This window comes from Paracoccidioides lutzii, assembly GCF_000150705.2.
Source record: "Paracoccidioides lutzii Pb01 unplaced genomic scaffold supercont2.12, whole genome shotgun sequence".
Classification (NCBI taxonomy): Eukaryota; Fungi; Ascomycota; class Eurotiomycetes; order Onygenales; family Ajellomycetaceae; genus Paracoccidioides; species Paracoccidioides lutzii.
The window spans coordinates 481042-500296 of NW_015440958.1; the positions used below are offsets into that span (position 1 = coordinate 481042).

General features: G+C 44.7%; 7 protein-coding genes across 7 annotated transcripts; 3 read left to right on the forward strand and 4 right to left on the reverse strand.

Moving 5' to 3' along the window:
• Nucleotides 1–2314: 2314 nt before the first annotated feature.
• Nucleotides 2315–2937, reverse strand: PAAG_04800 (hypothetical protein; the record flags this gene model as incomplete). The annotated part of the gene is made up of 2 exons (XM_002793225.2): nucleotides 2315–2830; nucleotides 2902–2937. 2 exons carry the CDS (start codon nucleotides 2935–2937, stop codon nucleotides 2315–2317), a joined length of 552 nt encoding a protein of 183 aa, XP_002793271.1.
• Nucleotides 2938–4068: 1131 nt separating this feature from the next.
• Nucleotides 4069–5227, reverse strand: PAAG_04801 (hypothetical protein; the record flags this gene model as incomplete). The annotated part of the gene is made up of 3 exons (XM_015845379.1): nucleotides 4069–4525; nucleotides 4601–4823; nucleotides 4927–5227. 3 exons carry the CDS (start codon nucleotides 5225–5227, stop codon nucleotides 4069–4071), a joined length of 981 nt encoding a protein of 326 aa, XP_015699605.1.
• Nucleotides 5228–6350: 1123 nt separating this feature from the next.
• Nucleotides 6351–7138, forward strand: PAAG_04802 (hypothetical protein; the record flags this gene model as incomplete). The annotated part of the gene is made up of 2 exons (XM_002793227.2): nucleotides 6351–6944; nucleotides 7028–7138. The coding sequence occupies 2 exons, from the start codon at nucleotides 6351–6353 to the stop codon at nucleotides 7136–7138; spliced, it is 705 nt and encodes a 234-aa protein (XP_002793273.1).
• A 272-nt stretch (nucleotides 7139–7410) lies between these two features.
• On the reverse strand, nucleotides 7411–9148 carry PAAG_04803 (hypothetical protein; the record flags this gene model as incomplete). Its single annotated transcript, XM_002793228.2, has 3 exons — nucleotides 7411–7620; nucleotides 7781–8751; nucleotides 8821–9148. 3 exons carry the CDS (start codon nucleotides 9146–9148, stop codon nucleotides 7411–7413), a joined length of 1509 nt encoding a protein of 502 aa, XP_002793274.1.
• A 289-nt stretch (nucleotides 9149–9437) lies between these two features.
• On the forward strand, nucleotides 9438–11194 carry PAAG_04804 (cysteine synthase; the record flags this gene model as incomplete). The annotated part of the gene is made up of 5 exons (XM_015845380.1): nucleotides 9438–9776; nucleotides 9851–9910; nucleotides 9970–10088; nucleotides 10218–10939; nucleotides 11019–11194. 5 exons carry the CDS (start codon nucleotides 9438–9440, stop codon nucleotides 11192–11194), a joined length of 1416 nt encoding a protein of 471 aa, XP_015699606.1.
• An 86-nt stretch (nucleotides 11195–11280) lies between these two features.
• PAAG_04805 (hypothetical protein) lies at nucleotides 11281–13221 on the reverse strand (the record flags this gene model as incomplete). Its single annotated transcript, XM_015845381.1, has 1 exon — nucleotides 11281–13221. One exon carries the CDS (start codon nucleotides 13219–13221, stop codon nucleotides 11281–11283), a length of 1941 nt encoding a protein of 646 aa, XP_015699607.1.
• A 3096-nt stretch (nucleotides 13222–16317) lies between these two features.
• PAAG_04806 (beclin-1) lies at nucleotides 16318–18019 on the forward strand (the record flags this gene model as incomplete). Its single annotated transcript, XM_002793231.2, has 2 exons — nucleotides 16318–16402; nucleotides 16452–18019. The coding sequence occupies 2 exons, from the start codon at nucleotides 16318–16320 to the stop codon at nucleotides 18017–18019; spliced, it is 1653 nt and encodes a 550-aa protein (XP_002793277.1).
• Between the last annotated feature and the right edge of the window lie 1236 nt (nucleotides 18020–19255).

The window sequence follows — 19255 nt, forward strand, 5'->3', positions numbered from 1 at the left end:
AAACAGCCATCCCTAGAGAAAATCCCTGCGAGAAATTGTTTGATTTTTGATATTTAATTTTTCCATTCTCAGCAACGGGAAGTGTGGCATTATTCGACGTATGGACGCATCAAAATGAGTCAGTAAGTTGGAGTTAGGTCGTTCGTGCTCTCCAGGGCTAACGTCTTGGGCCGATTAACGAAGATGATATTTGTTGTTCCTCAAATATGTGCCATTTCAACCCTGCTGAAGAGGTAGCATCGATTGTAACTGCCGTGTGTTTGAAGGCGCGCAAAGCCTGTACGTCAATCAGGGTCAGAATCAGAATTCTTCGAGTCTCAACAGGCGTTCACTGGCTCAAACTATCCAATTGGGTGATGACTTGGAAGGGGCGTGTTTTGAGTATTTCAAGAGGAATAATTGATAGTATCGAAGGCTTGAATCAAATTCAGGAGAAGAAAAAAAAAAAAAAAAAAAAAAAAAATTCAACGACCGGGGCAGCAATCAAACATCGTATAAAATCCGTCATCATCCTTTCATTCGCCGGTTATCCCCTCAGTGCCTGGAGATTTCTCCATGAATCTGGTAGAACACACTATCATTTTATCGTCTCCGAACTTCGTATTTTTCAACATTGTACTGTGAGAATAACATAACTGAGAGACACTAGACTTGTAGATACTGAGACAAACCCCCAGTGAGTCCCAGTGCATTGCAAGATATGTTAATGCTGCCAGCTGAGGATCCATAGCATGAAACAACGCCGACGAGCGTCAGTTAATGACAAGAAGAGCACAGAAGGCCACTCGCGGGGATCGAATCAAGGAGACAAAGTGGCTCGATGGCTCGACGGAATCGAACCTCGCAGTGCCGTCTGTTTTCAAACACGGCTGGATATAAAGGAAAAAAAAGTTGCAAGTTGAAAATGCTTGAAGATAGTAATGAAAAATGACGCATCTACTCAGATAATAGTCATGGGGATCTCCGTCGATGAGGATTCGAATACACCAACGTCAGCACTGTCCCGTTACCATCAAATCGACTACTCAAACATAACTCCCTAATACTGTGCTGCCATTTTAACAAAAAGTTTTTTTTTTTTTTTTTTTTTTTTTTTTTTTTGAAAATCTCAATTTGTCTTCCATTTTTAAAATCGTTTGAAGAAAGCTTTTCCATCCTTCGTGCACGATTAGAAATCACGTAGTGGACGGATACAACGATGTTAGCCGCGTTACACCCCGGGCGTGTATTCATTTCAGCTGCTTGCTGTCGAATCCAAGTCCTCTAGATGCCAACAGACTAGAAAATGGTTATCAATTTCTGCATTGGGCATTTTCAGTTCATGACGGGGTCTCTTAATCTCTCAGATAACTTGTGTACATCACTATTCCCACACTCGCTCCGGGCACGATTGTCCAACTGGTGCCAGAGCTTGCATTTGGGACCACAGGTCTTCCTGCGCGAGCAACCCACATCATGTTACTGTTTTGTGACAGAACAAAACCAAGCCCAGCCCAATGATTGATTCTCTAATCAGAGTTATATTCTGTCTTCATCAAAAGGCACCCAGAAACACATTTTGAAAATGCTGCATAGCAGTCGCTTCCATCAACAAACCAGCGACCGTAGCTTGGAGACAAACCCGATACGCTCATTATCCGCCCCCGCATGATATTAATCATCCATATGCAGCATCTACATTCGGATATTCCTCTCTGCTGTCCACCAATCCCTTCTGCGCCAAGATTCCAAGTTTGCTCACGGCTCACGGACGGTCCGATGTTCAAATGTTTAGATTGGTGCACGAAAATAGCCATATTTCAACTGGCATCGATGAATTAAGCCTTCACGGACAAGGAGTTCGGAGATCAAAACTCCTGTAGTTGTTTCCTGACCAATCGCTCAACTCAGCTTCGGTATAAACTCAATATTTCCATATACTAAGCAAAACTGTCAGCAGTCTTCCATAATAAGCTAATGATGCAGCTTCAAGCCAACCCAAAACATCAGAGAGAAGATTAAATGTTCGTCCTCGCCAGATACCAATCCATTGCTCCAACTTCAACCCAAGAAGAGAGAGAAGGGGGACATGAGATGAATCTGGCATACGACTAAGGATGACGATACGAATATTTCATCATTGGTTTTGGATATTCACAATTGAAGGTGTGCACATACATACCAACTAAGGGCAAGCCAGCACAACATAAAATCCGACACCCACCGTCCAGAGGTGTAATTCAACTGGGGGATTGATATTTCAAAAGATAATTTGGTACTTGGCATCACCGTTGACGGCGGTTCCCATCCACGAACGATTTAACTATGACAGGACCTAATCATCATAGCTGACCAGGCGCCGACTAAAAGGATTTGCACTGAGAGAGAGGGGTTTTTGAGAATTTGCAGATTCCACCGCTCGGACTCCAGACTCAAGGGAGTTTTGGACACTCTTGTTGGTATACTGAATAGTTCCTTCTGTTATCTTTCTGTCCACAATATTATGTTCTTCCTCATCGTATTCCATTGCCTGATGATTTTGCGAACTCCGGCTTTTCGCCTGTCTTTCTAAACGGGCGGTATCATCGCTCTTTTTATCAACTTGAAACTCAACTTCAGCATCCCCCTTATCAGCTATTTCTTTTAACCTCTTCTCGCGCTGCAGCCTCTGTATTTCGCTGTGTCGAAAGATCTCAACTTGCTGGTCCGTAAGGGTCCGTTTGGTGCCATCCGCATAGTATCCCAAGTTATCCTCGTCGAACTGTTCATCAATCCCTGCTAGCATCAGAGAATAATCCGGGTCATTGCTCCTTCCAGGGAAATGACGCGCATGAAATTCCTGGAGGTCATTCTGTTGCGTGTAAATTGTTAGCCTAAGATGCCGAAGGGGGGTTAACTATGCTGGCTGGATAGCATGCTTACCGTTGTAATAGACGGAAATTGTGACTGAAGTGCCATTGCAAAAAACACTTCCAATGCCAAAGTCCTTCAGGGTGGTCTTTTCAAAGGCGATTGATTAGACCAGGTAGGATATCTCAAATTCAATTGCTGTTGGGACAGAATGGAAGTGTGGTTTGCGAGACTTGGGAGACACAAAGGCGGTCAAAATATGCGGGCTTGAATATCTAGCCGAAACTTTAATCGCCCTTAAAATAACTTTATTGCAACCAGACTGTCTCCATATCATTTTCTCAAGTTTCAAATGTACACCATGTGAATGCAGCACTTTTTCCACCAAAATAATAACACTTAGAAACGGATAGCTAGGCCCAAGCAGAAGGGGGGATGTGGGTGTTTGCGAGTTCCCAGGTATTGTTGTCCTTGTGTGATTTAAAAGGGAGATCCACCGCTTTTATAAAGGTTCTACGAAGGTTTAGATCAGCCTGCGGTCCATCTGCCAATGTATGCCTGCAGGTATGCGTCGGCTTAGAGGGTCTAACGGGTTCAGTTCTAAGTGGCCGATTCACTATGATGACGCCGAATTCAAGATCTTAGAGGCAAGGCGACCGACACGAAAATTTGCGTCTGCCAATCATTTCACCATGACTCTATTTACCTCAAGAAGTGTCCAAAAGAAAAAAAACTCCCGGTCGTGCTCTCGACATGACTGGTTACTCGATCGTGAATAAAGAAAACCATATTTCCGGTTGATGATCGTCTTGAATCCATCCAAATGATATCAAAATTCCCCTGGGCTTAAAATAAGTCCCAAAAGCACAGGCCCAAGGCGTTCACTCTGCACATACACCACAAATACATCTCTATTCAACCTCCACCCTCAACACCGGGGTTAGGGGAAGTGGCCATGGTTTATTTCATAAACCACGCCGAAGGTTTTTCGGGACGAGATTTAAAACCACGTTTCAACTGTACGCCAATCCACAGAGCTAAAGGCTCCTAGACCCAGACGTTACAGAATAAGAATGGCGACGTCTGTATTTGCTAGCAAGGCTCCTAGCCTCCACCCAGTCAGAACTCATGCTGTCATGAACATCCTTCATACCCAAATTTCCGAACATATCATATTCCTGATAACTCAGCAACCAATCAAGTTGGATTCGCCTCCCTAGGTATCATATTTGCATTAGTTTACAAGCCACAGAACCCATTTTCATCGAGAATCAGCGTTGGAAGTTCCAAATTGTGAACTCTATTCCCAATTTTGACCTTCACACTGTGAAAAAGGATTTCAACTTCCTTGAGCTTTCCAAGTTCTACGGAAGCAACCCGCTGCTTATCCTCCACTGATGGTTCTGTCAAGCTCCACGCGATAGATATATGGAAGTAGTCAGAAAAGTCCTCGACAGGGTCGGAAGTTGCTGGTTGGGCCCGGGGTTTCTTGCTATACCGTTTCCTGCCGGGCGTATTTGCAGGGTCTGGGCTTTGATACAGCGGAGGTTGGTGGAAAGCAGCAACACTCTGATTCGATATCACCAGCAGGCGATTCAGCTCATTGTGTGCTGGTTTTACAACCCGTAAAATGAGGAACCACCGCGTTCTCTCAAAATTAGAAACCCAGTCTAACCCAGCCGTTGACACGCGAAACCTGCCGACTTCGTTAGGTCGTTCTATTGATGGTAGTATTCATTTTTATCGGAAGTACGGAATGAATAGCACTTACGGACGAATATCAGAGTCACGTATGGCATCGTTTAGCATGTCTTTAAACGGCTGTCTGTCATCCGTCACAAGCGCAACGGGGCGCGAAAGGCTAATGTGCAGCGGCATTTGGGCACCCAGATCGCTAAACAGCAGGCTATGGATTTCCAATCCATTTTGAAGTTCATGTCCAGACCGAGAAATTACGTCTTCTAAAGTGGAGACCTCTGGAGCCGCGGGGTACCCTCCAACAAGGACAAAATCAGCCGACGGTGGCCCAATATACACGCAATCAGATTTGCAGCGGGACTGATCGAAAAAGGATATATGAAATGGCAAAATACTTACACTCGAGATATATATGGGTGGGCCAGTTGCCAACAACATGGGGAATTATACGTTTGCGCCCGTCATGGAGACTGGGTTCGTCCTGGACGCTAACGCGCGAATTGGTTGCATAGAGATCAAGGAACTCAGCAGGCAACGGAGGTAAAACAGAATTCCCACTTCTCCCATCACCTTCCTTATTATTATTATTTCCGCTATCTGTTCGCTGTCGCTTCAGCAAACGAACGGGAGTTGTCACTGGCTGAGCTTTTGTCTGTGGGCTCTCGTCCGATTCTGAATCGGAATACTGAACTAGATCCATGTCAAATCAATTTGCTGTATGCATTTCCCAGGTATGTATTGTGCTTTATCGTTGGTTCCGTCGCAGGTGTTATCAGCAATTAATATGCTGACTGGAGAACGGTTTGGAGAGTTGAGGTGGTCCAATCACGTGATTTGGATTGAGTTTCGAGGATTTCAATTCCTGCAACAATACACGGCCACTTTGCCATCGTTTCTCATTCTCCCTTGCTATAACCCATGTGCGATTCGATTGACTTTCGATCTTAAAACGGTAGGCAGCCACCATTCTCTTTATCCAAATTATGGCTCAAGATTTGGCTAACTTACACCTCTAATTAAGGCTGAGAAATACAATTTTTCTTCCGATCCAACTTCTTTTCTTCCGGCGGAATGTTGGGCATGTGAACTCATAGGGAAAATTCTGGGGAGAACAGAACAAGCAACGGTTTCTGTCAGATAAAAACAGAAGCTCCAGACTGAGCTTAGTGCTGGCGGACTGAATCGATCTAGGATTTATCTTCATCTTCTGAATCGACCTAGGACCTATCTTCATCTTGCTTCTATCGGTTCGTCGAAACAACCTTTTGCAGGAGGTCATGTGACCAAATTTTATATTTTGCCCCACAATGATTTACCCACTACCCGCAGCCGTCAGCCCGTAGCTTGCCAGACTGGGGGAACAGGACAGGGCTTTGCAGACCTTGGTGACAAATCCATGGCGTCAATCTGGATCCATCAGCCAAGCCCTAGGCTGATGTTATTGGCCGCAGCAGCCTCACTGACGTTTACATGTGGACCCGCTGGATCATCTGGACTCAACAGGCAGAGCTAATATTTTCTATGAAAAGCTTAACCTCCAACTTTGATTGATGGGGATTAAAAATAGCAAGCAGCACATACACACAGTGTAGTTTTCACCCATAACTACTTTGCTGTTTATCTGTTGTTGTTGTTGTTGTTGATCTCTATCCACCACCTCTTTCACCAGGATTTGTTGATTCCTTCGGCCTGAGCAATGCACATATAAACAACCTATTTAAATTCCAGTGTTTAAACCAGGGCAAACCAAAAATAAGACTTCCATTACAATACTTTCTCCTCTACACATCGGATCCATAAATCAAACCTTTTTTAATAAAACAATGCCGTCTTCATCCTTGAGCATCTCAGAACGAACCAGAATCAGCAGCCACAGGCATTCCACCAACTCCATTCCCTCTCCATATGCCACCTTCTCCAGTCCTCCTCCATATTCTGCCATATACACATCTTCAACATCCCCTCCTCACTCATCAAGCCCTCAAAACCCCGACACTGACCACACTACAATGACCCAATTGTCGCAATCGCAGCAGGCGAGATTCCACCGGCGACACCACCGGTGCAGCACAAGTGTGCAATTGGACATCATTGATCGTCTTGATAACATAGGTCTCTTCTGCTATCATCATGAAGGCCCTTATGATGCCGCCAGCCGTGCACAAAACTCACATCCCTGCTCATCAAAACTCCACAGCAGGAACCCCATCGATGCCCTGCAAAGCTCTATCGAGGAAGCTCTCAAAGCTACCCCGCCTGACAAAATTGCCGATTGCATCCGGAACCACAGGCCGCTGGATGGAGTAGCCTATTACGCGCCTGGAACGACGGATCCAAATGGCCATAAGTATGACTATGAGGAGGGGTGGAATATGATGACTGAGGACACTGGTAATTTTAAGAGGTGGCCGGGGATGGTAAGTTAGTTTTATTTATTTTTATTTTTTAATTGATTTATCAAACTTGATATTTTGGTTGCTGATGGTTTTATTATGTATAGAAATTCCGTGATGAGGATTTCAAGAATGATCCTGGATATATGGCTCTTATAAATGAACCGAGGCGGAAACTGTGGTCATTTCGTCGTCGTAAACAGAAACAGAAGCCGTAGAGCTGGGATGCTATCTATTTTTTAATCTTCTTATAAACTTTACATTCACGCTACATATATTGGGTATCCTGAGGAAGAAGGGAATAATGAATATGAATATGGCTTGAGCATGGCATCATGAAAATAGCGATCATGATTCTTTAAAAAGATGATTTCTAATACTTAAGTTACATTAAGAGATTCTCTAATTAATCATGTTATTAAATAAAAATCAGCACTCCCTCTCTCTATACATGTAAATCCATTCCCTAATATCGATTTATACAAAATCTTCAAGTCGTAGTCATGACGCTAGCATTTTTATACCAATTCAACAGCGGGTTCTCGCCGCTGCGCGTCTCTGTGTCCTCGACATATGCCCAGCGTTCGAGGAAATCAGCGTGACTGGATACCTGCGTTAATTTACCGGTGATGGCCCGGTATACGTCTTCCATCAGGTTAAAGTCTGTGGGGAAGAAGATGTCGAAGTAGCCTTGGTGGACCTGTAAAATCAGGGGCGTTAGTTTCTCAATTTTTTTTCTTTCTTTAATATGTTTTTTATTTCGAATGCAAATTATTTCTTATGGTGAGGGGAAGCGATAGGGGGTTATGGGAGGGATAGAATCTAGGTGTAGACTAAGATAAGGAAAGGGATAATCGTACAAATGGAGTGGAAACCGGAACGGTTGTACGCTGATATCGTGTTTGAACGACAGGGGCATTGTAGCCCGGCACTGCGTCGGGAAGGCTATTGAAGTCACTGGTAACGAGTCGATGGGCGGGGAAGTAATCACGCAAGATATCGAAGAACTGCATTAGGCGAGTAGGTATGTATTCTGGTAATGTCATGTTCGGTGCAAATGGGAGGGCAGCTTGAATCTTTCTGGCAAGCGGGGAGCGAAGGGGTGTAGGGAATGGTCGTCGTGCAGCAGCTTTACGGACTCGAAGGTATCTCGAAGCTATTAGGTCGAGATTTGGGATATAATATTCGTAAAATTCACCGTCTGCGTCGATGAGCACGCAACCTTGTCTTGGTTGTCCAGTTTCTAGATCGTAACGGATTGCGTCGTGGCTGAAGTTATCGAACACCTCGAGCGCAAGGAAGAAACAGGGTGAATGGACATAGGTATTCCAGTCGAATATGGACTGGTTTATGATTTCCGCATGGCCTCTGTGGCCGCTGCTGTGTATGGAATTTTTCAGATTCTTCTGTTGCAGTTTCGCCAGTGAGGGCGAAATCTCGATGATCTTGAATTTGGTGCGTTGATAGACCTCTGGATCTACGTCTCGTATATAATCCAATACGTTCAGCATCAGAGTCCCGTTTCCGGCTCCCATCTCATATATTATCAGGTCGTGGTATGGAAACAGAGTCAACTTGTAGTTTGTCACAAGATATCGGGCAATTGCTTCCCCATAGTACGGCCGAAATAGCTCTGTCGGTGTGTGCCATAGTTGACGACTCTCATCATATTTCACCGCATCCAACTTGTCCTCAAACTCCTTGTATCGCTGGCCTAACAATCGGTTGAATTCGGGCCCGTCAGCCATACTGTTGAAATCAAACGGCTCGCCCGGATTGAAAATGGTCGCGTGCTTTGAAAAGTAGCCATAATTGGGATTATACAAACTATCTAAAAGTCGGAAACGAGGATATTAGTCCATTTAAAATGCAGCGAAACGAGCCCACTCTATTCAATTACCCTCTATAAAGTCCCTAGCCAGCATCTTCACACGCCTTGGTCGATGATATCGTGACTGTAAATCTGTGGATGTTACCATCGGATACTCCTGCAACTCCTTGGACATGTCTCTTGGGAAATCATCTGTCCTGTGTTTCCAGAAGGTAGGGTCTTCTAGTGATCGTCGTTTGAGGGTCGGTTTGGTGGCATAGGAGCGGCATTGTTGATGCGTTCGGGAACGAGCCGGAATTGGGTCGCTGGAGCGCATACAAACATGCGAATGGCGGATCCGGCACCCTTTATGCCGGAATAGCTGCCGGAAAATAAGTGCGACAACAGGCGAATCCATAGTGTAGGCAGCGCAAGGGAGGTGGGAGAAGCAGAGTACCGGAGGCGAAGAGCCGGGAGGTTGTTGTGTATGTGGAGTTGCAGTTGGCGAGAGAAATTGGTGAGCCAGAGGTCCAAGCTTCGCTTCGGCATGAGACAACTGCAACTTTCTCGAATATCACCACCGTCTAACGAACATGAACATGTGGATGCAACTATTACTGCTACATACATGGCTCCTTTTTCCCTCCAAGTATATATATACATATATATAAATGATAGAAGCAGATATTTCTTTTCATCCCTGGACTATGATTGACACTCCACGTTTCTATATACCCGCCGCTTTTCTGGCTGGAGTGGTACTCGCTCTTGGAATAAGAGACATATACCCTGGTCTTGAGCGCCGCTACCGGCAGCAGCAACGTCGGCGAAAAGGTCACAGTAATGAACGGAATGAAAGACAGGCGTGTGAAGGCATAGAGATTAAAAATGGCGACATGCTTGATGGTCTAGAATACGGTTTATCTTGCAGGCCCGGCCCGCCACCAATCGTCGATGGGATAGAAGGGTGCATTGGAAATACGCCTCTGTTTAGGATCAAGTCCCTATCTGATGCTACAGGATGTGAGATTCTTGCAAAGGCGGAGGTATGTGAGCCATGTTGGTTACCAGGCTATTTTATCACTGAACGGTGTATTTATGTTCTAACATAGCTCCCCAGTTTCTCAACGGAGCTGGAAGCAGTCCTAAAGACCGTGTGGCTCTAAATATAATAAAAACGGTCGGTTGTGAAAAACTACCTATAAGCATAGTTGATGCATCGCTGACACCCTCCTGTAGGCGGAGGAAGAAGGTCTCCTCCATCCGTATTCTGGAGATGCCATTTACGAAGGCACAGTGGGATCTACCGGCATTTCACTCGCTACGCTGGCAAGAGCCAGAGGGTATTTAGCACACATGTATGTTTTGCCATATATCTTCTTGTCCGCTCGTTCATCTAATATATATATATATATACATCGTCATATATATCGTCATATCCATATGTATATCGTCATCTATATATGTTGATACACAATCTCTCACAGCTGCATGCCATCCGACCAAGCCACAGAAAAGTCGAATCTCCTCCTGAAACTAGGTGCTGTCGTAGATCGTGTGCCACCAGCACCAATCGTAGAAACGGGCCATTTCGTAAATAGGGCACGCGCTCTCGCGAAATCCCATTCCCCATCTCCAGAATCTTCTCCAGTCCGCCCTTCCTCGTCAAGCCGTCATCATCCCCAGGCGCACGAAATATCTGAGACGCCAGACGCAGATCTCTATGCCTCGCATGCGGCTGGTAAACAAGGTCGGGGCTTTTTCGCAGACCAATTCGAAAATCCAGCAAATTGGCAAGCTCACTTTCGAACAACTGGTCCGGAGATCTTCGCTCAGTGCGGTGGTAAACTTGACGCATTTGTTGCAGGTGCCGGAACCGGAGGCACCATATCAGGTATCGCACTGTTTCTGAAACCTCGCATTCCTGAAATGTCTGTCGTGCTTGCAGATCCACAGGGAAGCGGTCTTTATAATCGCGTTCGTTATGGAGTCATGTTCGACGTGAAGGAGCGGGAGGGAACCAGGAGGCGAAGACAGGTGGATACTATTGTCGAGGGTATCGGAATCAACCGCGTTACCGTAAATTTTGAGGCTGGGAGAGAGCTAGTGGATGATGCTGTTAGGGTTACAGACGTTCAGGCTATTGCGATGGCGAGGTGGTTGGTGGAAAAAGATGGTATATTTATCGGGAGCAGCAGTGCCGTCAATTGTAAGTTAGCCCATTCGTTTCCGTTTCCCTTCCATTTCCTCTGATCCCCCGGCAAAGGCTGACTCAAATTTGAACACAGGTTTCGCAGCAGTTAAAACAGCCATAAAACTTGGACCTGGGCACAGGGTTGTGACGATACTTTGCGATTCAGGCACGCGGCATTTATCGAAATTTTGGGAAAAGGCTGGCAATGTTGGAAGTGCTGTTGATACCAAGCTCGAGGATGTTCTTAATGCAAAGGGTGAAGAGGAGTAGATGGCAAATTTTGTGTATAATTTCAACAAAAATACAAAAAGTGATTACATGAAGTCGAAACTATCTTTTTCTATAAAACTACGACATTATACGTCGAACTGCTCTTTTGGGGTCCGCCGTTTATAGGGTGAGGCCGCAATTTTTATCAAACTTTGCCTCTTCTGTGGAGTGCGCATTTTGGGAGGCGTGTCGACCTGAATCGAAGATAAGCCTGCCCCGCTCCATGCTGTGTCAAAGGCTTCGGAAAGAGGGTCATCACTATCGTCACTCTCATCACTTTGCTCGACTTGTTTGGCCGGAGCAGAGAACGGCGTGAGGGGCGCTGGTCGACGTGAGACCGTTCGAGCCGGTTGTAGAAGTTTCACCAGTGATGGAGATTTTATAACCAGAGTTCTTTTCGGCAGTCTGGTCGGTGTTTTAAATTGCCACTCCTGTTGCTGAGTTGGTGGACAATAGGAGCTTTTCCAATCTTCCCACGCTTCCCCTAGACATATCTTAGCCCATTCGCACTGTAACTCATTTCTCGTTTGGCCTTTGAGTGCAGCTTCTAAATCCTCCCATGAAACCTCAGATTGCAACTTAAAAGACTCCAGCGCATCTTTTACTTCCTCTGTCCACGATATTTCTGGTGGACGACATCTTTTGATATCGACAGACCGGACATAGTACCAATGTCTTAGCTGCCCAGATGTCCTTTCAGGAATGGAGCGGTAAACCTCTTTCCAAGGTCGCTTCTGTACTACCCGTAGAGTTAAGATAATTCTTATTTCACTAGGCGTTAAAGGCTCGGTTGCAGTGCTAAGTTTTGCTGGCTTTGATGTTTCAGGAATTTTTGATATTGAATCAGGTTCATATAGAGATATATCATTCTCCGGGTTGGTAGATGACTCACTTTCCACAGAATTTTCTATGGAATCATTCACTTGAAATGAAGGCGACTCTGTAAGGATACCCAGTTTTTGTTGGTCATGGTTTTGAGGAGATGATTGTGGCATCTCATCCTCAGGTTTATGATCATGTAACTCGGATTTTTGTAAAGGATAGGACGGAGAGGGATAAGACGAATCTGATTTTTTGGTAGGCTCTCGTATAATTGTCGACGATTTGTTAGTGCAGAGCGTAGAAGCGGCGATGGTAGCTTTAGCGGGAGTACGCGTTTTGGATGGTGTGGAAACAGAACGAAAGGCATTCTGAAGAGGATCATCCGAATCAGAATGGGAAATACAATCAGAGGATTTGGATCTTTTCAATGATCGAATTTTTCGCGCCCCAAGAGGTTTGCGCCCCTTTGTCCGCGACAATTTTGGTCGACCAGTTTGGGGAAGCGCCCATAGTGACCCGGAATTTGGAGGTGAAACAGATCGGTTCCTTGGAAAGATCGGGGTTAAAGCAGGTGCCGGAAAGGACCCGAAAAGGCGATTGTCGATTTCAGAAGTTTGCCAGAGTGGTTCTACAGATTGTGAACTTGTCCTCACTCGTTCTCTGCTCAAATAGCTCGAAGTCCTATGCAAGAAACCATTACGAGGCGACACACCGTTCTCAAACGGAGAGCCGTTTCGACTACGAAGCCCAGAATTCCGGCTGCAAATGCTGTGAGAGCCCTCCCCAAAACTAATGACGTTTCTCGGGTGAACTTCTTCGACCTCCGTAGGCTCTTTATTTTGCCTAGAATGATTTATAGTCGGAAAATTGGGAGACTTATCCAGGCGATCCGTAGTGGCTTCAGTTTCACCAAGAGGATCGAATTCGTATCTCCATTTTTGCGCCCCGAGATCCTGCTCATTTCTCATTTTCTCAATATGTCCATTGTCAATAATGATCCTGCCCGTCGCCAAGTCAATCTCATCTCCAACAGAACTGAAGTCCTTTCCATATTTTTCAAATATATCTTCAAAACGTGACTTCAACCGCAGATCATTCGCTTGACGTGCGGCATTGACATCTATTTCGGGCACTATATTGGCAAGGTTCAAATCCCAGGGCCCTAATATACGCATGCGCTTTGTTGGTCGCTTCGTTGCAAACATGTCGATGATATGCTAAGTCGGCTAGACTCAAACGGAGAGGGCGAATGAAAAGGTGTGTCAATCCAAATCAATGAGAGTAGATATTTCCCCGGCTTAAATGGTTGCCATCGCAGTAGTTTTCTGAGTGGAGGCTGTGTTTACTTGCTTGTCGAAGGCAAGGAACGAACGTAACTTGAGGGGAGTATATCTAGATGACTGGAAAACGCTGTAACGTTTCCGTAGGTGTCAGCGAGCTTTCGAGAACCGCTTCGCTTCAAACGGAAAACATACCGCACCAGTTGAGCAACTTGAGCAATATCAAAAGAAATAATCGCTGGTTTTTTGTAGTATTTCTTCAGTTTGGTAGCCCCGAATTATAAGATTTCCTATTTTAGTTAGCGTCCAGTCCTTGCTTGCCTTATCTAATCAGGAACAGAGCCTGGCTGCGGCTAGCAGGACCATCCCTAACATTACTAGGACCACCCCCCCCCAGAGCTTACATAATAAATCACGTGAATATTATCCCCGCCAGGACCACCCTGCTTATATAATCTATTATGTAAGTCTTTTTTACTGCTATGAAGACCATCCTTCCGAAAAAGGTAATGGCCAACATCTCAACGCGGAGCTCATTCAGGCGTCAAATAAGAAGAAGAAGTTTTAATGCAGCAGGAGTGTGACAGACTCCATATTCCTAAGATTCAGGCTGGGAAGGGATGAAAAACAAAGGAATTGTTGAAATGAGACTATATTATCTATATATTCTAGTTTGGGGCTGTACTAACAATGTGTTCAGGGCATCTTCAAATAGTATGACCTCTTCCTTTGCAGCCACTAAACCTGGGCAGTGCTCTGGGATGCCTGACAGCTGCAGCTGCAGCTGGTGCTGGCCCCTGACCTTCCTGGAATGCCTCCTGAAGCTTGATATCCACATTCTTGAACAATGATGCCACTCTACCAGTTGCAAGAATCTGACCCCATGGTGCTATCAATTCAACAGGGTCTCAAACTGGAAGATAGATTCTGAGCACTTCCTCTGGCTGTTGTGAAACAACAGCAGGCTTCACACCACGATAAAACTGCCACTGAGGGTGGAAATCTTCTGGCTGCAGTGATTTGTTGGCATCAAGTCATGCCTTGATCTTATACTTGCAAGGATAGCTAGTGCTAGCAGAGAAGGTGTTGCTGCACACTGACAATTGATTATTACTCTGCTGTCACTGCTGCTGCTGCAGCAGCTGACAAACTTCTTGCAACTCATTATCAATTTTTCTTATCATGTTGATGAAGACTTTACTTCAGAGATTTTAATAGATTATGTTCTCTATATCTAGTGACTGTGCAAGATCAGGATTCACTATCATGAGTTGACAATTCATTTTCACAATGTTCTCTTGATAGAATTACTGTATCAAAAGCTCAATTTCCTTAATTAATTGATCAAAATCATTGTAATCATCTAACTTAGTTTTAATGATTTGATGAATATCTTCAACTTAAAATATTGCATACTGTTTGAGATGCAACATCTTGTTCACTCATGCAACAGCTCAAGACTCTTGCTGATTCACAAGATCAATAAAATAGATGCTATAGTGTTCAGATAAAATATTTCTTATTCTCATACTTCAGCAGCTCAAAAGCAATATAAATTATCTTATTGAACTTGTTGATTATAACAATATTCAATAGCTTTATCTTAAATCATTTTGAATTATAAGTGCAGTTCATAAATAATACATTATGATTATGCTTTCTCATCTTAATGTAGAGTTTGTAAGTAAAAAATACTTATTCTATCTTATTTTCAGCCAGTTATCATTAAACAACTCATTTAAAAGACTCATTCAATTCAAAAAAAAAGAATTGAATATTGCTGAGTTTTTGCTGTTTGTAAATCTTCAACTTATATAGCAGTTTATATATATTATTTTGATAAATTAAACATCTAAAATTCATTACATGAATTATATTGTATATATTCACAGGTTTGAGAGTTTTCAACCTGAATAACTGTTCAATTTCATCACTGAATTAGGTTTGAAAATCTCTTCATCTGAATAATCAATGAGATTTTTATAGTAAAGTAGCTGGATGATTATGAGAAGATGACTCTATTATCTCAAATGAAAGTGCAAGCTTTCAAATTAATTTTTTATTTTTGCAAAGCTTGAGAATGCATCACCATAAGCAGGTTTTTCTAATTGAAATATACTTTCTTCATCTATTCTCACAGTCAATCAGGGATTTGAAAACATATGATTAATCATAGCATAGATCAACAGAGGTGATTTCAGTATTAACAGCACTTCAGGCCTGCTTCTTCCTCAATTTTCAGATGACTATGCAGAACCCTCAAGGCTCAGCAAATGCATTAAGTTGATCAATCACTGACTGAACTTCATTATCACCAGTTGCTGTATATTCATCCAGTTGTGAGTGTTTTTGAATATCAATCTAAAAGACATTAGGCTCAGATTGTAGTTTGACTTTCACTTGAGACTCAGGGTCAGGCTCAGGCTCCGAGCCTTGATCTGATTCTTGGTAATTGAATTGATCTGCACCAGCTGCGGCAGATTCTGCAAGGGCTACCTGAAGAGTGTTGAGGACAATTTCCTCCAGGTTATGTGGAATCAAAAGAGTTTCAGCTTAAGCTGATGACTTGAATATATCAACTAGTTATGTTGAAGCTGTAGCAGCAGCCTGCACAGCTACAGCTGAATCAAATGTTAGTCAATAGTCTGAAATCCAGGGTCATAGAGATATCTCAACTCATCAGAGTTATCATGTTCAAATTCAAGATTTCAGATGTTTTCTGACTCTCCAGCCCTGCGGTCCCTGCGTGGTCCTGGGAGTAATAGCACTCACGTGATCATTATGTAAGCTCTGGGGGGTGGTCCCTAGTAATGTTAGGGATGGTCCTGCTAGCCGCAGCCACAGAGCCTCCTGACATCAACCACATAAAACAGCTTCAACACCACCAACCTCCATACTGCATACCACGGCTCATGTCCCGCAATGCTCAAACGGAGCTTGAATCCAGATTTCTGAGCGTGTGTGAGCCCACTCGATTCTCGACTTCAACCATGATATATGAGGGCTTTCCACACCTCAACCATGTACTGCCAAAAGTGCCGTACGCCTCTCAAGCTCGACGGTTCCCTTGAGGATCTGAACCCGGCTGCCTTCGATCTTCTCATAGGTAAAAATGCTTATACCCCAAGTAACTTACAAAATCTGACGTGTATCAGGTTCGACTGGCAAGTCATTGCCCGACCCTTCCAGCAAGTCTGCTGCGCGCCCGACCTTCCCTCCTGAGCGACAGCAGCTCTACGACAAGGCTTCTCGGCGAGCGACGACCCCTGTTTACAAAAGAACAGTCCCCGCCCCTCGGTATAGTTCAGGAAGTTTGCTCGGACAGTCCCGAGCAGGTGTGAGAGATGGACCCGGCATGTCGTTTGTGATGCTGAGTGAATCTCAGGTGGTTCCTGCGCATGCCGCTCCGACTGTAAATGGTGATGGCCGTCGAGCATCAAAGGGTGGCTTGCCCGTCGTATCTGAACCCCAACGAGGGGCGCATGAGGGCCAAGCATACTCCGATCAGGTTGAAAAATCTGCTCGTCTTTTCGAGATCATATCTGCTCGTTCCGATATTGATCACCCAATATGCACTGAATGCACAGATATGCTTATCGAAGGGCTTCAAAAACGGCTGCAAACTGGGACAAAGGAACGTGATGCATATATATCCTTTCTAAAAAATTTAAATAACTCTATTCCCGCCCCAGAAGAAGTACAGGCTGCGGAAGATGAACTCAAAGCGACACTGCAAGCCGAGGAAGATGCATTTCAAGAACTTTTAGCCCTAGAGAAGGAGAAGGCTCAGGTTGATATAGATATTGCTGAGCTAGAGGAGCAGTCCCGTCAGCTTGACCTGGAAGAAGAACAGTTCTGGAGTGACCGAAACGCATTTGCCTTGACCCTCTCTGAGTTCCAGAATGAACGGGATGCTTTGAATATGAAGTATGATCACGATTCTCGGCAACTTGAGCGACTTCAGCGGACAAACGTATACAACGACACTTTTTGCATAGGGCATGATGGGTATTTTGGCACCATTAATGGATTGCGCCTTGGCCGTCTCGCGAACCCATCTGTTGAGTGGTCCGAGATAAATGCTGCCTGGGGCCAAACCCTCCTTCTTCTGGCTGCTGTCGCCGACAAACTAGGCTTCCAATTTCAAGGATACAGATTAAAACCTTTGGGATCTACTTCGAGGATCGAAAAGATAGAGTACCCACAGCAGTCGCTAAATACGAACATATCTCACCGAGGCACGCCAACAGCAAATCATCCCGATGCGCTTCCACCGCCAAAGATTACGTCCCTCGATCTCTACTCTTCGGGTGATCTCCCTTTACACCTCCCATGGATCCACCGCCGTTTTGATGCTGGTATGGTTGCCTTTCTTGAATGTCTACGGCAGCTAGGAGAGCACGTGGAGAACACGCCTATTTCCCTACGTGCCCATTCCCCATCCTCTCACCGGCATCCCAGATCGGGGGAGCGTTCGCCAGCCACACGTACCCTCCAGGCACAGGTTCTAGGCCTCAAACTACCCTACGAGATCAAACGGGATAAAATTGGAGACGCCAGCATCAAGTTAGGCTTCAACCAAAATGATGAAACGTGGACGCGCGCCTGCAAGTACACACTTACATGTTGCAAATTCCTCTTGGCCCATACGAGCAATGTTACAAGCACAGGCTCTAGTAGTGCTCCTGTCCCAGCTACGACTTCGATTGTTCTGGGTCGTTGAAGTCGGAAGTAAAGGGAACAGTAACAAGCTTTTGTATTCCTACACAACTCCAAGGCTTAGAATACAAAACGACTCGCAATATACCAGCGCTAGTTCGAAACGAACCATTTATGGGAAGATCAAACTGGACTTATCTAACAACACCAGTTTCATTTCCCGAGTAAACCAGTCCCCGAATCTCAAGGCGAGGATCGATTGGGCGGCATGCCAATACCATGAAATGGATGATCGCAGTCTTACTGGACGGTCTGGATGGCTGACAGTGTTTTGAATGTCAATACGACGAGTATATCCTGGTGGCGCTTTTTGAATTAGTTGTCGGTGTAGGTTTTACATATTAGGAATCACACATGGATACCAGATTTTAACTTGCCCTAGATCATTCCTAGCAGCATTGAAATTTTGGCGAGATTTTTCTGTGGCAATTGAGTATCTGTGTGTGCTATCCCTCATTACGGATTAGCATCTTCAATTAAAGAGCTCTCTGGAATAATTGTCCTGTGTTGAGACTCGGCTTGGCCAATAGGAGCTGAACTGTGACACTCTGTTTGCTATTGTTTTGGAAAGTGTCTCTTGAATTCAGGTTGATCGCCGAGCATGGACTCCTTGACGACATAAATATGCCATTTTGACACCTCAATAGACGGCAGAAGGACCAAAAGCCACATGATAGGCATGCTATATTCGGATGAGTGAGGAATGATATTCTGTCGAGGTTCCAGTGCTCACAGATAGGGGCAAAGGAAGGGGAGGTGGGGTTGCAAGTCTGTTGTACGGGGGGCTTAAATTTGGGCTTCACTAGCAATTTCACCCAAAGGAAGCAATGCAGATATATGCATGTGGTCCAGCAAGAAAAATTGCGTCTATCTCAAAGAAGATATCTCTTTGTCATAATTCACTACGGAATTCCCCGGTTTAAACTGCCGACGTCCATCAGGGTGGGACAGCAAAACAAAGCAAACCTGGACGATTTTTGAAACAAGGCTAAGTCTTCGTTGCCGTGGAGAGAAAAGAATGGGGTCCCTAGTGAAAAGCCACGTAGTAGATTGTTTAACTGTGAAGGAACTGACAGCAGAGCATGAACTTGATTGACCGTGTGGGTTGGGTAATTTTCCAAGTTGTTGAGTAGTCGCAAGCTGTATCGTGTCCATGTTGTTCATTGGGTGTATACGTATCTGCACATCCTATTTTACACTCAGGAATGGAAGAGGGATAAATTGCAAGCCGACCACTGCA